Source organism: Stegodyphus dumicola, chromosome 4, assembly GCF_044657685.1.
Source record: "Stegodyphus dumicola isolate Sdum_Otavi_A_Nest chromosome 4, ASM4465768v1".
Lineage (NCBI taxonomy): Eukaryota > Metazoa > Arthropoda > Arachnida > Araneae > Eresidae > Stegodyphus > Stegodyphus dumicola.
In genome coordinates, this window is record NC_140771.1 from 10,790,964 (window position 1) to 10,811,721 (window position 20,758).

At 32.5% G+C, this 20,758-nt stretch overlaps 1 protein-coding gene across 3 annotated transcripts in view; it reads left to right on the top strand.

The window, feature by feature from the left end:
* LOC118201854 (retinal-binding protein-like) overlaps positions 1-20,758 on the top strand; it is a 142,948-nt gene that overhangs the window by 85,345 nt on the left and 36,845 nt on the right. For all 3 annotated transcript variants that reach the window (XM_085814542.1, XM_085814543.1, XM_035374018.2), the window contains exons 3-4: positions 17,348-17,417; positions 18,104-18,147. In XM_085814542.1, the coding sequence (XP_085670668.1) occupies positions 17,348-17,417; positions 18,104-18,147 (114 nt within the window). The remainder of the gene's footprint in view (positions 1-17,347; positions 17,418-18,103; positions 18,148-20,758) is intronic.

Sequence of the window (20,758 nt, forward strand, 5' to 3'; positions counted from 1 at the left end):
GTATGTATGTACAACATCAAATGTATGGTACGTGAGCATTAACAAAAAAAATTGCTAGATACATGAATGTTGTTTTTTGCTTATTCTTATGTTTCAGCCATAGCAAGTACAGGAAGGTTACGTAAGTCATATCACCGCTTAAGTCATACCTTTTGAATATTAGTCGTAATATCACGCAAACTGGGCCTTTCCTGGCAAAATGAGCCCCCCCCCCCCCAGTGAACCATATTGTTTCATATCGTGTTCGTCTCCCTGTAATAGAGTGTACTTATAAAGCCTCTATACATTTTTGCTTAAACAGGCTTTAAGCAGGCTCTGAAATATAAGTTATTTACATGAAAATGCAACTTAATGTAACACTAAATTAGTACAATTCAACGTGGCCCCCTGAGTGTCTAAGCACAATTTCCACCATTCCATTACACTCTGGAACACCTTAAGTAAAGTTGTAGAGAAATTAGGTTAATTCGAAAAGTCGGAGAGATGAAAAATTAGCAATGCTTTCGCCGGGAATCGAACCACAGACCTCTGGAATACCGGTCCAGCGTGCAGAACCAATACACCACGAAGGCACGCTAGGAAGGCGGGAGAAATACCTTATATACTCCCCCTTTTAAAGGGCGACTGGAGTTTTTAGGGGACCCAATTACCAAATCCTGGGTGAGGAGAATCATTATCCAAACTTTCTTTTAGTTCAGGCGCCACTGTAGAGACATTAGGTTAATTGGAAATGTCCGAGAGATGAAAAATTAGCAATGCCTTCGCCGGGAATCGAACCACAGACCTCTGAAATACCAGCCCGGCGTGCAGAACCACTTCACCACGAAGGCACGCTAGGAAGGCGGGACAAATACCTTATAAAGTTATTGACGTAATTTCAGATGCTGCAGCCATAGTTTACTGTTTTAATTGTTCAATACTGGCATTCTTCACTCGGTACACTTTGGACTTGAAAACGTTCCATACAAAAAATTCTAGGGGAGTTAAGTCTGGTGATTGTGGAGTCCAAAGCCGTTGAGAGCCACAACCAATCCACCTTACAGGAAACGTTTTATTAAGATAATTAAGCACAATAATAGCAAAATGGGGACGTGACTCATTCTGTTGGTAGACAACAATGTCAATAATGCCATTTGATACTAGCTGTGGCTCAAGATATTGTTGCAACATATCGAGATAAACTTCTCCAGTGATGGTCCTTTCTGCAAACATGAAAGATCCACAGAGCTTAGTTATTCCAATCCATACATTAATTTTAGGTGTGGCTCCTTGAGATTAGTATAGCACGTCTGGTTGTTCAGCAGCCCTCATTCGGCAAGTATGCCTATTAACATGGCCGCTGAGATGGTATGTGCCTTCGTCGCTAAAGAGAAAATTCTCCATTAAGATCTCATTATTCACAACATCAAACAAATCATAACACATGACTTGCTGAGCTGCATAGTCTTAGGCGACAAGCTTATGCACAGTTTGAATGTGGTAAGTATCTTTGTTTAAATGACAGCTAAGAGTTTTTCAAACAGTAGGTATACGAAATGCCGAGTTGCAGCTCAGTCTTCGTGTAGACGCCTGAGAGCTACGCGTAATCGCTTTTTGTACGTTTTGCTCTACTTGAGGCGTTATCGAAGGTCTCCCAGAATGGTCTTCATCTTTAAAACTACCAGTTTGCTTGAACTGTTTTACTAAGGTTTTAATAGCTGGTAGAAGCTTGTTTTCTGAATTTGCGGGCGGAATCCTCTTGCACATGTTGATACGTTAACCACGTGTACGGAACCAAACAATTGCTGTTCTTTCCTCTGTTGACAGTATTCTTTCAGATCGCCTCCAAAGAAATTGGAATTAGAACGTATTTACCAAAAATCTATAGAGACTTTATAAATACCCTGTATTTGTGAGGAAGACCGCAAAGAGAATATGATTCAGTGCCTAAAATGCAAAGGATGGGTACACGATTTATACCTTGGACTTGTCAAGAAAATGAAAAAATATTCACTGTTGTAATTAATTGTATAGATAAATTAATTGAGAAAAAAGAAAGTTTTATTGTAATTTTCCAATTTTAAACGTAGTAAGACTTAAGCTATAAGTGGTAGGGCATAGAATAATGGTTGTTAATTAATGGTTGCCCTTCGTGTTCATAAATTGTATTAAGTTTGTGCAAAACAGTAGACTGTATGGAGTTTTATTGTGCTAAATATCAGCAACGACAACACAAGATATTTAGAACACATCATTTAAATTTTTCATAGAATCTGTGATTTATACCTGTTTTTCTTAGGGGCTACGACTTACGCAACCTTAGCCTATTCCTTTTCTAAAGGTATACTAAACAAACGCGATTACATTTTTATTACAATCAGAAATATATTATATATGTTGCGTTGGAAATAAAAAGCAGTTTCTTTGTTTTAAATATAAGAAAAATAGCGAGAAAATTGTAGATTTAATTTTAAATCCTATTGTTAAAAAAAGGAAACTAATTTTATTACTGATTTATTTTTATTTATTATCTTTACTTGAAACACAAGTGAGTTTCGTGTTCAGACAAATGTTTATTTATAGTTAATGACAAATATTTGTTTATAGTTAGACATATTGTGTATAGTTAGACAAATATGTAAAATAGTTTTTTGTTCTATATTATCGATATAAAAACGTGCTCTGCGTTTGTTTAAAGTTAATAAAAATTTTGTTTTCTTTTTCAACTGTATAATTTTTGTTGAAATTAAATACGATTGAAGAAAAGAATAAAGTAGTACCTTCACTTTCTTTACAGTAGATGCATATTTTCCTCACAGAAAAAGCCAAAGCATTCAAGTTTTTATGTTATCCGGATGAGCTCTTGTGCCATTTAGTCCAGATGATTGGAGTTCTGTTGTAACGTACCTGCTCATTAGAATTAAAATAAGAATTAGAAGCTTCTAAAAATGGGTTGAAAATAATTGCTAATTTTAGGAAAATGTTTGCTTTAATCGGCAATAATAAAGAATTTTAAGACCTTTCAACAATATTCAGAACTTAAATTCCCTCATAAGTATATTTAATTCACTCTAACATAATTACAGCTCAATTCAAACCACATTTTTTCTGTCAGTTACTTTTTTTCCATCAAAATGGCAGTTTCCTCATGATTTTTAATTCTCTTTTTTGATGATATTAAGAATCATCTAACTCTGACATCTAAAATTTTAAAGCCTAGTATTTCTGATCATTCTTTAAACAATATTTATATACGGATAAATTAAAATTAGCAAACTTTACTTTTTCAGTTAGGCAGATAGATTGATAATTAATTGAACTAATTCTCAGAGAGAACGTGATGTCAGAAAATTCATGTAAAAATAAATACAGGAAGTCTAAGACTATAATGCATTGTGTAAGTTATTCGCTATTTAGATAACAAATATAAGAGTATCTTTGGAACGACTGTTGAAAGTTAATGAACTATCACTTGGCACGTGATTCTAACTTTAAAGTGAAGGACAAACGATTTTATTGAAACCTTTTTTAGGAAGCCGATAGAAGGGAGATAATTTTTTGTCATATCTGAACATCCGCATTGGTATGGTGCGTTAAACTTCCTTTATTTTTCTTTAGATTATGATCCAGGAAGACATATGAGCAGTATCATGACAAACAAACAAATTAAGCAAATTAAATATTGCTAAACCACAGATATCGTTTTGTTTTCGTAGGCAGAAAATAATTGGGTATTATAAATTACCCAGGAGAAATCATTTACGAAACTGTTTGTAATTGTGACTGAAGATAAATTGATTAGCAGCATATTTATATCATAATCAACGAGATAAGGACAGACTACACTGATGAGACTTTTCTGACACTGGTGCAAAACAAGACAATTTCGACTACTGAGAGAATTTTTTGAGGCGTAGTCTTATTATTTTAGCCAATGAGCGCGCCTCATTAGGTCTTTTTATGTTTAATTATTTTCCGTGTTATTATTATTTTTTATTTTAGAAATATGAATAGGTTTTCAGAAACAAAATTACCGATTCCAATGTCACAAAAGTGTGATTTTAATTAATGTAATGGCTGCGCTTGATGTATTGATACAGTGTTTTTAATATTTGTAATAAAGTTACTTAATTTAATTTTTTTATCACCTTGTTCAAAAATATCCTACATATATGCGGCTTAAGTGTTTGTTCCCCGATAGTTTATTGGTTGCTTGCGTAACTGTAAATTGTTTTATTCCACGTGTAGTGCAGCGCAGAACGAATATTATGAGAAAGCTAAGCCGGAAAAATTAAAAATACAATAGAATGTGCATTTAACATTTAATAAATAAATTTAACATCTATATATATATATAATAGAATTCGGAAATATGCAATGGGCATCGATGAAAAAACAAATATAAATGAAATAAATAAATATCTTTGTATTATATGCGGCTTAAGTGTCTGTTTGTCGCCGATAGTTTATGGGTTGCTTTCGTAACTGTACTAGCCAATGGGGTGATGTTGCTACGGCACAGGGTTGCCCTTTCAATTGAGACATGGACAATTTCCTGTAAAACTTACCTTATGTTATGCAAATCACTAAGTCTCAGAGCCAAAAGGTTAAGCGTGTTGACATTTTTTTACCTGAGCCTACATTTGGACACGGTCAACTTTATGTTGCCTGTTCAAGATTTCGTGAAAGAACGAATGTAAAATTAAAAATAATGGATAGTCCTCTGCAAGGTGATCTTAAAAATGATGGAAAGATCTACACAAGAAATGTTCTGTACAAAGAGATCTTTGACATGTGAATTAACGTTTTATTATTTAAATCCCCCTTATTGATTGAGCTAGCGGTGGCTCTTAAGAAATGTACCGCCAGTGGTTTCCTTCATTGCACTCTACTTTAAGCAATTAAGCAAATAGAAAGGGGAAACTCCGTGGGGCAGTAAGTTAAGGGGTGTCCTCGCCGCCTGCCCTGGGTAATTCAGTTTGAATTAGCAGAAACCTTTGCACAAATCATTTAATTACAATTTTTAATATCTAGAACAACGGTCATTTCGTATGACCGCCGGGCTTTCTAGTTTAATCATATTTAATCTGTTTCCTCTTTTCTATTCCAGGATGATGATAGCTTTAAATCAATAAACAATTAATTATTAATTTTATTATTAAATGATATCATTGCCCCTCAGTTGCGACAGCATATCCTGCTATCAACCCCTTTGCTATCATTGAGCTTCTAAAATTTCATCGTTTCCCAGGGGGTTAATACCGACCTCGCTAGACCTTACTGCTACTGTCGCTGCTTTTCGGTAGCGGACTAATTCACTTAAAGTACATTGAAAGGCCTTTCTTGTGAGGAACCATTAGTCAAGCAATGTTAGCTTACAGTGCATGATCTTCCCTTATCTCACGTTAAGTTATCTAGAGGGTTTTCAAGGTGTTGGGTGTTAAGAATAATTTTTCTTTCTCACTGACATTTCATTATTTTCCTTAATTCAATTCTCTGCTTGAATGGACGTTTTCTTGGTTTTCTCCATGTTTAAAGTGTATACGAGTCATTTTCCCTTAGAAAGTCCTCCACGAAAGCATCTCTCTCTTTAGGCAGATAGCCCTTGAAGCATTTTCCATACTCATATAAAGCAAACCAAACCTAATTAATTTCTGCTTTTCGATTTCTCTATAGATGAAGATAGTTATTTATTTTATATTCTTTACAGATGATGATTACAGATGAGCTCTTTCCAGGGCATTTTTTTTTTCATTTAAATACTATTCCTTCGGTTTTTAGTTTTCTTCTAGAATCCAAAGAATGCAGTTTAACTCCTGAAACGTACCTCAACAAAAGATACGCTAGTGAAAATTCAAGGTAAAATATTTAGCAACATAAATTTGCTGGTAATTTATTTGCCTCCTCGTTTTGGTTTACTGTACATTTTTAGCCCAAAGGGGCTTTGTTCCTGAGAAACTATTGTTTTCGTTTTGCGATTTTGCGTCGAATCACTCTGAATGCCCATTTCACTTTTCAAACTGTTGCTACCCAATATTACCGCCCTGTATTATATTTGAAGAAATTAAATAATGAAGAATCTGAATAAATATATGTTTATTCGCATTGTGATAAAACAACGGTACCTAGGGCCATCCAATTCTGAATCACGTAATCCTACCGCGAATATGGGCATCTGGAAGCCAAAGTTTGATTTAAAATTTGTTTTATTATGGATTTCCTATTTTGTAAAACTTTAGATAATTTTTGATTAACAAACTCGAGGATTTCAAAATTTAGAAATGGCAGCGTCGTACAGGAAATACATTTTTATCTCCAGCGCATGAGACTGTGTATCGGAAATTCTAAAGATATGCTCATTTTAAAATTATTTTGCGATATTGCTGTTGAACTGAATTTGATGGTTTAAGTGCGAAGAACATGATATTAAATGAATAATGGTAACACACAAAATGTTAAAATAAATGCCCCTTTGGACGTAATTTAAAATATGAAACTTTTCAGATCTTTTTTTTCTACTGTTGTAAATTTTGCTATTGTAAATTTTAACATATATGCACTAACAAACAAACATAGTGTCCAATGTGCGTTATGGAGACGCTTTCGTTTGTTCCCATAATGATACCGGCGGCAGTTTTTCTCAAATGGCAAAATCCTGTGTTTTGTGCGTACCGAACGCTGACGTCGGTATGACTCACGTCGGTATTGACTCCTCTTTGGTATACTAAAAGTTATCTTCAGAAAATGCTAGGTACAAGATGCATTAGGTCTTAGGTAAGGTTGCGTAAGCCATACCACCTGAGAAAAAATAAATATAAATCTTGGGATCTATGCAAAAAGTAAAAATTATGTGCGGGAATAATACGTATCTTGTGTTGTTGCTGATATTTATTACAATAAAATTCCATACATTTTATAAATTTATTAATTTTATCCATTCTCTTGGATAAAATTATTAAATTTATAAACACGAACTTAATACGACTTAAACAACCAATATTCTAAGTCGTACATAGCCTGAAGTCTTATTACGTTTAAAATTGCACAATTTCGTTAAAAAAATTTCTCTCGATTAATGTTATTTATACAATTAATTACAACAGGGATCATAAAGGTATTTTTTTTTTTTTCATTTTCTTGTCAACTCCTGCACATAAGTCGAGTACCCCTCCTTTGCATATTAGGAACTGAATCATATTCTCTTAATAGTCTTCCTCACAAATATTAAAAGGCTACGAAGACGATGTGAAACAATGTGGTAGATTAGGCGGTAACTCGTTTTGCCAGAACAGGCGCGGTTGACGTGATATTACGCCTGAAAGACTTAAGCGGTAGTACGACTTGGGCAACCAACCATATCCTAATGTTCTATTCCTAATTATGTGGGTGTTTTTCAGTTTGCTTCCAAACTGCTCATTTGTTGTGGAAGTTGTAATTTTGTTTTTGCCAACTCATTTTCGTAAATTTAGCTATTTTCTGTAAGATATTTAAGGATTCAGATGTAATACTTTTAGGGATTATTTTAATTTTCTAGTAGTTATTTTTAATTTTAAAACCCTTTTCTTTAAATTCTTGTTTTTCATCTACAACTCCTTGCCAGAATGAGATTTCAATATCGCGTTTTATGCCAATGAGGTAGAATTAGTATTTAATGGGAAGTTTAGTCCTTTTATAAGATGAGCTCAGAAGATCGTATTCTGCCTCCGGGCCACGTCATTGCTTTAAGCCTATCTTACTACGTTTGCCCATACTCTTACGTGCCTCTTAGTATTCGCCGGTGAGGTTTAATTACAGGCCAACGCGGTTAGTTTTTTTTTTTTTTGTACAGATTCGGCTAAAATTTAGCTACTTAAAATTAGTTTAGTTCATTATTTTCTATCTTAAAGGGTGCTGGAAGCCAAGATTCTTCCAAAAATGGTGATTTAGGATTTTTGTATTTTAAAATTCTCTACACTTTTAGATTTCTAAAAATGCCATATTTTAATTTCTATGAAAATTAGAACCGTAAAAATTCTAGTTTTAATTTCTCATCGAACGCTTTGGTCAATGAGGATTTTTACATGAAAATTTTCTCCGTTATGTTTTTTATACTCGATGTACATTTTCTCAGGAACTACTGCCAATTTTTTAACCTTATCTTTTATTATGTTCCCTAATATTTACTGAAATAAGCTTTTCGTAATAAACTAAGGGACTTTTTTTTTTTAAAGTTTAATGGGATTTAAGTCTTGAAGGACTATTACTTTCGTTTTGCATTTTGCGTCGTGTTGCCACCAAATGTTAGAGTCCTGCATTATATTTGATGAAATTAAATAATGAAAAATCTGCATAAATGTATGTGTATTTCTCGCACTGTGGTAAAACAGCGGTACATAGAGGCATCGAATTTTGAATGACGTAATTCTACTGCGAATATGGGCATATTAGAGGCCCAAATTTGAAATTTGGAATCCATTTTATGATCAATTTCATATTTTGTAAAACTTTAACAAATTTTTTATTAACAAACTCAAGGATTTAAAAGCGAGCAATGGCAACACTCTACGGAAGGTATAAAAACCTTTTTATCTCCAGCGCGCGGTACTGTGTATCTGAAATTCTAAAGGTAGGCTCATTTTAAAATTATTTTGCGACATTGCTATTGAACTAAATTTCATAATTTAAGTGCAAACAAACATTTCAGTTTTTTTCCCTTTTTTTTTTTTTTTTTTTTTTTTTTTTTTTGTTTGTTTGTTTGTTTGTTTGTTTGTTTTTTGTTTTTTGTGAGAAACGTGATAAATTTTACTATGCCTAATGCAATATTATATAAATTACTTAAAAAACTCAAATGTTTCAAAAACTCATTTCAGTGAGTGTGAGTGAGTGAGTGAGCGCCACCAAGGAAGACCACTGACCTGGCCTTAGCCTCACAGTGTGTTATCTTCCTGGCAGAAACCATCTACTCTCTGCTCCATCCTGCTCCGGGAACGCAGCCGAATAAACGGCTAAGAGCCTCATAAAGTCTACATACTCGTATAAGCTTGGATGTTGTTGTACGGGGAAAGAGTATCCTGTTAGGAACTACTTAAAATTAAGCAAAGAAGCAATCAAAAGACTGTTAGAATAGACAGAAACTTGTGTTAGATAAAGTAAAGATAGGAGGACTTTGCCTGAAAAATTAACTGCCATGGATTTTCTGGACTTGCTAAATGTCTGCATGCGGGTGCTTATCCTGACAAGTAGATGTATTCTAATTACCCAATAAATTTCAGACGTGTATCTACAGCAGATTTAGAGAAAAGGTATATCAAAAATGGCCGGATTCCGACTCCCCTTACATCCAAGTGGAGGCTTTCCTGTAAGCCCGAAAGAGACTATCTGTAGCATTTCATTGGGGAAATAAAAGGGTTTTTTTACCCCTTCCTTTGGACTTATAAGAGTGAATAGTCGTTAGAGATTTCACTACAGTTCTAGTAGCCGATAACACGTAAATTCACTAGCACTTTATATACACTTTTTTTAAACTCTTCCATTAACTTAAATTCTATTTCACTAATCTTTATCTCTAGTTTAATCTTGTGATTCATTTATCATCAAATTACTTCCAGCCTAATTATAAGACACAACTTGTAAAGCGCGTAAGTTCAACCAGCTACAGTTATAAAAAACTAAAAATTTTATATTTAGTGAGGAAATCATATTATGTGCATGCATTTGAAGAAATGTTCAACAGCAGGAACATTATACAATAGTCCTTTGATTTCAGGAAAATTGTAATTTGATTAAAATGTTCGCTCATTCTTTTCTTCAATGGAATATTAAAAAGTTTTTATGTCTATCTAAAAACCTTTGGAGGACAATCGTAGCTGCTTTGAATTCATGACTAAATTCCTTATTTGGAAGATTTATGAGACAGAAAATGAAGCTGCGACTTTTGTTTTCTTTAGTTTTTTCATAAGGCTTTGAAGTTTTATTAAGATTTATTTTCTTTTATCTCTCTCTATTCATGTCCATTGTCCTTTAAGTTTGCGTCCTTTCTTCCGTTTCAGTATTAAAGATTTTTATACTTAGTTATTTACCACACACAACGAGCAGTTTTTACTTTTTCCTGCATATCGCTCAAATTTATTAAACCGGTAACAATCCATTAGTTTCCAAATCACTATTAATCTAAGAAATTAATTTTATCTCTTTCATTCATTCTTTATTTTGTTATTCCACAATTCCTACTAACTCAGCATAGTACACTGCTTAGGAGTAAATTTTGCTGGAAAAAAAACAAAGCTCCATATTTAACAGAATATTTCTAATTAAAATATTGTTTAGCTAGTCATTATCATAAATTATAATACTGTGAAGCACCTAATCATACATATTATATATTACAAATCTGATATTTTGAAAAGAATTGAAAAATCTGCAACACTGTGTTCTTTCCTATGGTTATAAGTATAACTGTAGTCCTAGCATAATCGTAAGCATAGATGTAGTAAAAAGTACTGCATTCTACGTTTAAAAAGTATTTTACGAATAAATGTAAAAAGGTGAAATGAATCGCTTTAAGTAAACTGTATTCATCATTTCTAAGAAAATTACATTAACTAGGGAATAATGTAAATACGCTCATTAATGAGGACAAGAAATTTATTATTGTATTTTAGACAGACGCCTTTTTTTACTTCCTTGTACGAAGAAAAGTATTGCAATCGCGAAATATTTCGGGTACCTGTTACCCGGCTAGGTGATCTCAGTTTTTTTAGTCTTAAATGTTGGTAAATTGTGCATTTTTTGCTTTAAAGGTGATTGAATTATGTGGTTCTTACGTTTCGCTTAGGGTTTTTATCCCTTTTGTTAATCTGATACCAATAGTTGTAGAACTGTCAACAATTTAAAAAATACCGCTAGGCCTAACGAGGCCACCATTTATTTACAGTTGAAACTGTTAGTTAAGTCATTTGGTGCATCAATATAAGTGTCGTTATGCTCAGTGGGACCGAAAGGTAACTTTCAAGTTTATGCACCAAAAATTTTGTCTTTCTGCCCGCTGACCAAATTGCTTGTTTTTGCGTACTTTCTCTTAATTTCATTTGTAAAAATAGTTTTTTTTTTTTAAAGTATTTTTAACTGTATTTGGTGTTTTAGGTTTTTCGGTTCTTTTAAATTTTTTAACGAAAATATTTCGATTTTTGACTTGCCGCGAAGTGAGAACTAAATTTATTGAATGATAAATATATCTCTAATAAAATTCGAGGAAATGTGTTTAAATGAAGTGAAGCAAAAAAAAATACATTTAATAAGCATGTGTCAGAGAAGTCATGTGATATCCACTTCAGGTACTTTTTGTAACAGTAGTAGCTCTCTAAATATAGTTTTAAACGAATAAAAGATCCTCATACAATTCTAAAGAAAAAATAGCCATTATTTCGAGGAAAGAGGGATATAAACTCTGCTTATTTTTATTTATGAACAGGTGATTTCAGTTACCCAGTTTTTGTCTTTAGAGTCATCCTTAAGTGTTGTTGAATGAATCATTCATCGATAAAATTATTTAAATTAAATTCTTTAAAATATCATATTTTTCAAATTCTTGAAGAAATTCTCTTCTTACATTAATAAATATATCTTGTTACTCCTATTAAAATCATAATCAAATGCATACGAATATTCTTTATACTGGATTACCAGCGAATTCTGAGTCGAATGCATTTTCAAATGCATTATAAGCCTCATTCTTCATTTAAAGGTTTATTAAACTGAATATGTAAATGCAGTTTTCTCAGGTTTATGCTTTGTATTGTATTAGATTATTTAAATATTATAACTCAGATGACAAACTCTGTAATGCTTTGAAATTTATTAAGTCAACTGTTCATGATTTTTGTTCGAGTAAGTAATATGTTACAAACTCTGTTTTCACAAAGATAAACTAGAGAAACTTTTAATAATATTTTGGATTCGTTTACCTAAATATTAAAACAATTTTTCCGGACTATTAAAATTTCGGAAAATTATAATCTGTATAAACCAGTGCTAGCAGTTACGTAAATCGATTTAGATATGAAATAAACGTAGTGACAACTGGCAACTAGCCGTTTTGAAACTTCTTGGTTATATACGTATATACTATATTAATAATTAATTGTTTATTGATGTAAAGCTATCATCATCCTGGAATAGAAAAGAGGAAACAGATTAAATATGATTAAACTAGAAAGCCCGGCCGTCACACGAAATGACCGCTGTTCTAGATATTATAAATTGTAATTAAAATGATTTGTGCAAAGGTGTCTGCCAATTCAAACTGAATTACCCAAGGCAGGCGGCGAGGTCGTTCCTTTGCTGACTGCCCCCTGGGATTCCCCTTTCTACTCGCTTAATTGCTTAATGTAGAATGCAATGGAAACCACTGGAGGTACATTTCTTAAGAACCACCGCTAGTTCAATAAATATAGGTAATTTAAATAATAAAATGTTAATTCACATGTCAAAGATCTCTTTGTGCACAACATTTCTTGTGTAGATCTTTCCATCATTTTTAGGCTCGCCTTGCAGAGGACCATCCATTATTTTTAATTTTACGTCTGTTCTTTCACGAACTCTTGAACAGGCAACCCTTTCCAAATGCAGGCTCATGTAAAAAAATGCCAACACGCTTAAGCGTTTGGCCCTAAGACTTATGGATGGTCATAGCAAAGGCAAGTTTGACAGGAAATTGTCTACGTTTCAATTGAAACGGCAACGCTGTGCCGTGGCAACTTCACCCCATTGGCTAGTACAGTTACGCAAGCGACCAATAAACTATCGGAGACAAACAGACACTTATGCCGCATATATATATATGGGGTGAAGTAACGTCATCTCCTCCGAAACGGCTGGCTCCCGGGCTTAGCGAAGCACACCGTTGGATTCCGCAGGTCCGTGGCACGCCATTTCGACCATTCGCGTCTTCTTAGGACTTTAATTAGCCGAGATATTAATTAAAACTAATTTTTCCCTGCGTTTTCCACTTTCTTTCTTGGGTATTCCCTATTAGAGGGATTTCGTTACGTGCCAAATTCTTTTTTCTCGAATATCTATGGAACGGCGCCGAGTTGAAATTCGAGACGCGTATCTTCGGATTCAAAAAATTCTCTGAATCCATCGATATCGTTCTCATCTTAGTACGATTTTAATCGGCCGAGATATTAATTAAAAACTGCGAAAACGTTAATTTGCGCGCTCATTTTTCGAGTGGCAACAATAAACTATCGGCGACAAACACTTCGCTTATAAGATTTTTATATCGGACACTAAAACAGTATTTTTCCTTGTCGCGAAGTGAGAACTGAATTAATTGAATGAGAAATACTCAATCGTCTGTGAAAAACTGCCTCTTTTTTGTTTTGTTCGCTTAATTTCTTTTATACATTGTTCTAGCTTTATTATAGTATTTGAATAGAACATGTGGCAACGATTAGATAATTCTTTAAATGATACAAATTTTGTGCATTCTGAAATATAATATGAACGAAATATAATACTGTTAAGTGAACCTAGCGCCAGAGTGTCGCTATGGCAAACATATAGAGTGAATTTTAAAGAATGCAATTATTCTATTGTGGTTTATGCGCTGTCGGCGAAGTAGATATAATCAAATCCAATAAGTTTAAACAAAATGCAAGAAAAATGCGTATAATTTAATATTACGTACAAGGAAGTCATGTGATGTACACTTCAGATTTTTTACTAAAAGCTTTCTTATCATTATCTTGAAATAAAAATTTATGATATCATGAAATGAAAAAGAAACATGAAAATAGAAACGAAAACCTCCGACTGCTATCTTCTTTTAGTAAATTCATCACTAAGTAATGATCAGTTTATCAAACTTTATGGAATATTTATGAAACTGCGCAAGCAAATGAAGAAATTCATTTTTAATGTAAATTACGTACTCGTAATCAAGAAATAAACTAAAATTTCATGAGCAGACTTAAAACGATTTTAGATGTGCAAATGCCAAAAGAATACAATTCTTCTCCTCGCATCCGTATAGTTCGCTATAGTACAGTATCGTACGAAACCTCTTTAAAACAGGAGTGGTATGAAAACAAAAAGCAGTTACTTTTAATTTATATGAAAAACATTTTTGAGATTCCCTGGCTTCCAAAATATTTGTAATTTATACGCAGTCAGTATAAATAGAAATGATATTTTGTAAATTATAGTTTTACTTTCTAAATTTAAAAATACAAAGAAATACTTTGAAGGCTTAAAAATGTTACATTAATAATGATGCGTTGAACTATTCCTAGAAGATTCATTAGTATGAGACACGAGTGTTGAAGTATAAGGTGTGAAAGAGAAAGGTTGAATATAAAGTTATCATCTTTTTCTCCCTGTTAGGTTACTAAATTTGAATTCTAAAATCTCCTTGTTCCAGTGGCAAAAATGGACTTAATCATTAGATTGGCTGACATAAAAAGCATAAAGAAGATTGATAAGTTTTTTCTCTGAAAAATTGCCCTAATCATGCGTGAGCTTTCACCATCAAAGCTCTATATCAAAGTTACCTAATTATTCACAACAAAAACTTTTTTCTTGACTTACAAGGCACCTACATTTAGAACTCCAGACCCAATTGTGGCATCAATCTTAAGAAAATGTATTTACTGTTAAGATGGATATCGAATTCGAATACTTAAAGAGAAAAAAATTCGTTCCATCTTATAATGAATGAAATATTTTCTAAATATTTTTGAAGATGATCGCTATAATAACAACGCTATTCTTCTGTACTTGCAAACAAATATGGTAGTTAATTTTTTTCAAATAGCAGTTTCAAAAAATAAAATTCCAGTACGCTACTTGGCATTAAATGTCAAAGACCCAAAAGTCATAACTAATGACTTACGCTTAAAAGCCAAAGGAAAAAGAACTGGTGAATTATAAAACATTAATATCATTCATTACATTCAGTCTACAGTGTTCTGACTCATAGCTCTGACTCATGGTTCTGACTCATGGAACTGTGGAAAAGTGTTTAAATAGCTTACGGCAGCTCAAGACACGGGTGAAAGAAATACTACAGAGGGGATCCGAAAATGTATGTCCTATCTGGGAAGGAAAATATATATCCAAATGTATTTATATATCCAAAAAATATGCATGTTATTTCAGAATCTTGTTGCCAGCGATCTATGCAGTAAACTATTTGGTCAAGCTTTCAAAATTTCAAGGGCTCAAATGGCATTGACCCAACAACATCTGGACTCTGAAATAAAATGGAAAGGGGGCTTGAAAAGCCCCAATAGCATACATGAAATGGAACTGTCAGCCACGAAAGCTGCCATCAACATTGCTTCAATAAAAAACTTCTCCAAAATATATATTACCTCAAACAACCAAGCAGCCTTACTGTCCACCCGAAATTCAGACAATCTTTCTCACCTGGCAAATGAAATTAATCAAGTCTTTAATGATCTCCATGCTGAAATAACCATTAAAGGGCCCAGCGGCAACGTTGGCAACGATACTGCCGACAATCTTGCGAATGAAGCAGTTTTTTCCCAAAAAGGCAAATTCTTCAACATCAAGCTTCCGAAATCGAAACTAAGACAACTCTTAAACAAATAATCTAAGCCCCGAGTAGCAAGAACAATGGAATGACGCCACAACAGGCTAAAGCACCCACTAGTTCTTCCCAAAAATCAGCACAGAATTCAAAAGCTACAAGTCTTCCTAACTTATCACTTCACATGGCACAGCCCTTATCCAGATTATTTTCATAAAAATGAACTTCTCTAATAGTGACAATTGTTTCTATGTTGTCAAATAAGATGCAGACCATTACCTATTCTTCTGCCCTCTTACAAGTGAGCTGCCCATTCGAATAACCTGTAATCTAGACCTTAATTTCAAAACGACTGGTGATATCTCAACATCAACTATGTCAAAAGAAGAAAACCACAAAATTGCACCAAAATCTCAGTGTTGTAGGACTCGAAATATGCTAAGTCGCACCTTAAGACCGAAAACGAAAGAGTAATGACTAGTCTTACACACCCAATAAATGATTCCGAGTAACGTCAATAACTTTCATAATGCTTCAAAACATCAAACGCATTGAGGTGAGGCCTGAACTTTATTTATGAACTCTATCTGAGCTCAGTACAGTCTAACCAGTAACAAATACCCTCACATAGCAAGAACTAGACATTCCATTATATTATCAATATCAAATCCCGTATGTTTATCTACTTACATAAAAATGTAAAAATTCCAGAGCAGCAATCTCGAAAGTTTCAATTCTATTGTATTTTACGTAATCCAATATCATAATGAGTTTAGTTAAAAGTTTGTGTTATGTGTCTTTGTCTAATTTTATGTTATTATCCTCTTACGTTTAAATGTGCACAACAACTCTAATGTATAATTCCAATGTTCTTAGGAGAAAAAGCGTACAATCAATTCCAATTTTTCAAACTTACGCCCATGCATCTTTTTCCCATGCACTTTTATTTGTTTACCCGGTTCAGGAATATTACATATGGCTTTATATTCCAGAAAGAGAAATTTTAAAAAAATTTTAAACCCTCGGAGAATCTACGAAAACATTTACTTATGGCAATCGAATGTTATTTACAAAATGTGCCCGAACTTCTAACAACTTTTTAACATTAAGACACAATAACACGCCGAATAAATGCTAATTCACAAGTCAAACAACAAAAATCAGCGTTATATTTTCAAAATTTTCACAGGGCTGTGAAAATTTTGAAAATATAACGCTGATTTTTGTTGTTTGACTTCTGAATTAGTAACTTTTCACCATATTAACTCCAAGCGACAAAGCAATTGTTTGCATAAATGAAAATTATATTCTTTGAACAAGATAATAATTTATTAAGAATTATCTTTTGAACAGAAGATAGTATAAGTAAATTTTCTCAAAACTACTATTCCCATCCATTTTGTACATTTAATTAACATATTACCACCTCGAAAACTGAGCACATATCTGTGCAGTGTTTCAGAAAGCTTCTTCCTTTCTCCTAACTTTTAAATATTTTATTCCTCATAAATTTACAGGTACAATTTTGTGTACATTTTATCAAGAATTTTTAAGTATTCTGATTAAGGCAACTTTATTTATAACAAATTTTGAAGGAAATTTTTCGAATAAAAATTGAATTCCAAGTCCTTCTTTCAAAGAGAAATCTAAAGCAAATTCTTTGAAGCTCAGTTCTTGCCACTGAAATAAACTAAATTTTTCTGGTATGCATATTCATCGGGGTTTTGGCTTCAAACGCATAAAAATTGAGATTGTATTAATTTTGGACATGTGCATGTTACTAGAATATACGTTTATATTTATTTAACAAATTATTATTTTGTTTTCTGTCTCTAGCTGAAGGAGAATTTAGGTGATAATTTACCACCTCAATATACTGATGCACATCTTTTGGGATTTTTAAGAGGTAAAATTCTAAATTTAGTGAAATTTTTACATTTATTTAAAAATTATTATAATATATTTTGCAAAAAATCTGATTTAAATTAAAAATTTTATTTAATTATTATCCTTTATTTATTTTCATTAATAAATTAAATTTTTAATTTATTTTCAATAATTTTAGCAGAATGGTCACACTGGGCGCTTATGGCTTTGAACTATCGCTTATGAGACATAGGAGGGTAGTGGCTGGTCTGCTCTCAGAATTCTGGGGAGAAAAAATTCATTCTTTTTTTAAAGTTCTGAAAACTTTTATATTTATTTTTTTATTTTTTTTTATTTTTATCATTTGCTGCATGCATATACCTATCTTTTTGTTAATTTTACAAAACGTGGAAACTTCGCAATTCAAAACCTTTGAAATATATGCATGTGAGGATAACGTAAATTTAAAACATTAAATTTATCGAAAAAAATAAATTTTTATTTGCTTACATTCGTTCTAAACGAAAACAAAGAATTTATCCATTAGACCCAGTAAATTTTAAATTAAATTATATCAGTTATACTTTAAACTGTTTGAAGTTTAATTCAATATGAAATTGAAACTAAATCAATATCTAATTAAATTATGAAACTATTGATTTCAAATTAAAGATCAGAAATACCAAATTCAATTGAAATTTTGCTTAAATATTTCTTTTCTTGCAGCAAGATCTTTAAATGTCAAAGAAGCACAAAAGCTCATGAAAATCGTAAGTTGATTTTCCCTATTTGTTATGTATTTTTCCTTGAGTAGAAATTAGTTGTGTATCTTAAATAACAACAGCTGATAAAATTTTGAAAAACAAAACATAATAGAAAAGGTTTAAATAACGGAAAATTTAATTTTAGAAACATTTTAGAAAAAGAAATAAAGAAAATGTTAAAAATACAGATATAGCTTATACTTTGCTGATAAGAAATAGCTAATTACATTGTGCAATGGTTTTCCTTTACTCGCTATATAATATTTAAAACCTTTCAATAAATATTATTTTAAACTTAGTCAAAACGGGCTTGTTGCATCATTATGCTCGCGTATTTATTAATTCTTACTAAAATCTAATTGTTTAGAAAAGCATATGCAATGTTGAGCTCTGTTCAAGTTCCGGAATACTCTTAAGGGGCCTTTTGATCTTAATGCTAGATCTTGGGTCAAAAGAAAAATTAGAAAATCGTGGTATTTTAACTGTGAATAAGATAAACACAATGTAGGAATGCTTTGGATTAAAATGCAGTTGGTATAGGTTTAAACAATTAACAAATTAACAGTCATTCATTAAAAAAATGTGCTTTCTAAAATTTTCAAAAATAATTTATACTCGAATTCAGAAAGCAAGTAGACAAAGTAGACTTCTGTAGTATAAGGTGCAAAACTATGTGTCTTGAATAAGAAGAAATAAAGCATACAGCTTCGGTACTTTTCTAAACCCGGCTTTCAGCATGTGGAAAGTTATGGTGGTGGTTTCCCTTAGAAAGTCCTCAACGAAAGAATGCCTTCGTGGAGGACTTTCTAAGGGAAACTGGCTCGTATACACGTTCACATAGGGAAAACCACAAAAACGCCCATGCAGTCATGCCCGTTCGCGGGATTCGAACCTCGGACCGAACTACCAGTGTCAGCGATTTTACCGCTCGGTGGGCCTGTGGAAAGTTATGAGTCTTGGTTTATGAAAAAATTTCACAGAATTATGTCTGTCTCAATGTTAGATACAATTTATGTATAATTTTAGTAACTGTTTCAAGAATCAAAATATTTAGAAGATGCACATTTGAAATATTTATTTAAATATTTTTAATTTTTATAGTACTGCTCCTCAGTATACAAGGAATTCATGAGATGCAGTCTCAACTTTTAATTTTCAGATCTGTCGTCTAAGACGAAGTATAATCAATGTATGAAATAGTCATCAGAAATTCTAACTAAACGAAGAGTCATGAATAATAATCTGATGATTGAGTTTCTCTGATTTAAACTTTTAAACCCACTTTTTACTTCCTTGTACGAATTAAAGGAAGTATTGTAATAACGAAAATTTTCGGGTATGATACTTCGAAGAAAATATCCATTTCGATAGCTCTCGAATCCATTTGAACCATGTTTCTGTGTGACGTTTGTACGTACGTACGTACAGAATAAAACTTTTCTTTTCCCAAAATGGATTTCAAATGGATTCAGAAGAGATTTTTTCTTGACGTCTGTACGTACGTAGGTATGCATCTCGCAAGAGTCAAAAAAGAGTAGCGTAGAGCTTTGAAATTTTGTATTGGGACTGCTATAACATCTAGTAGTGCACCTCCCTTTTTCGTTGCAATCGGCAACACCAAACGCGTATATACACTACGTTACCCGGCTAGGTGAGCTTAGGGTTTTTTTTTCATATATGTTGGTAAATTGTACATTTTTTGCTCTAAAAGTGACTGAATGATGCTGTTTTTATGTATCACTTAAGATTTCCATGCCTTTAGTGTTAATCTGCATGCATTAGTCATTTAATTATCATCAATTGAAAGTTTAAGTGACGAATTAAGCCTAACGAGGCCGCCATATGTTTACATTTGAAACTCTTAGTAGAACATTGAATTAAGTCAATTGGTGCACGAACTTCAGTGTCTTTTTGCCCAGTGGAACCAAAAGTTAACTTTCAGTTATGTGCACCGAAAAATCTGATATCCTGCCTGCTGGCCAAATTGCTTGTTCAGGCATAGAAACTGTAATTTTCATTGTAAAAACAAAATTAATATAGCAGCTATTTATTTTCATTTAAAACTTAACAGGATAGTCAATTAAGTCAGTTTCTGCACCTTCAGTGTCTTTTTGCCAAAAGGAAGCTTTCAGTTTTGTGCATCAAAAAATCTTCCTTCCTGACCGTTGGCCGAATTGCTTGTTTTTTAGCAGAAACTCTAATTTCAATTGTAAAAATTGTTTTCTTAACTGTTTTAACTTGGTGTTTTACGTTTTTCCGTATTTTACAATTTTTAATGAAGATGTTTAGAGTTTTTATGTATTTTGGCCTTGCCACAAAGTGAGAACTAAGTTAATTGAATGCGAAATATATCTCTAATGAAATTCGAGGAATGAAGTTTAAATGAAAAGCAGCAAAAAATATGTATAATTTAATAGAGGGTACAAGAAAGTCATGTAGTGTTCACATCATCTATTTTTGCTAATTTAAATATGACGGTTGCCAAGTTCTATGTTTGCGATAATGCAGAATTTAAAAAAAAAAAAAAAAAAAGGAAAGAAAGAACAGAAATAAACGGCACACAAATGAAGAAACGAAACAGATTGTTGTGCAATTTCATAACATTTATGATTTATTC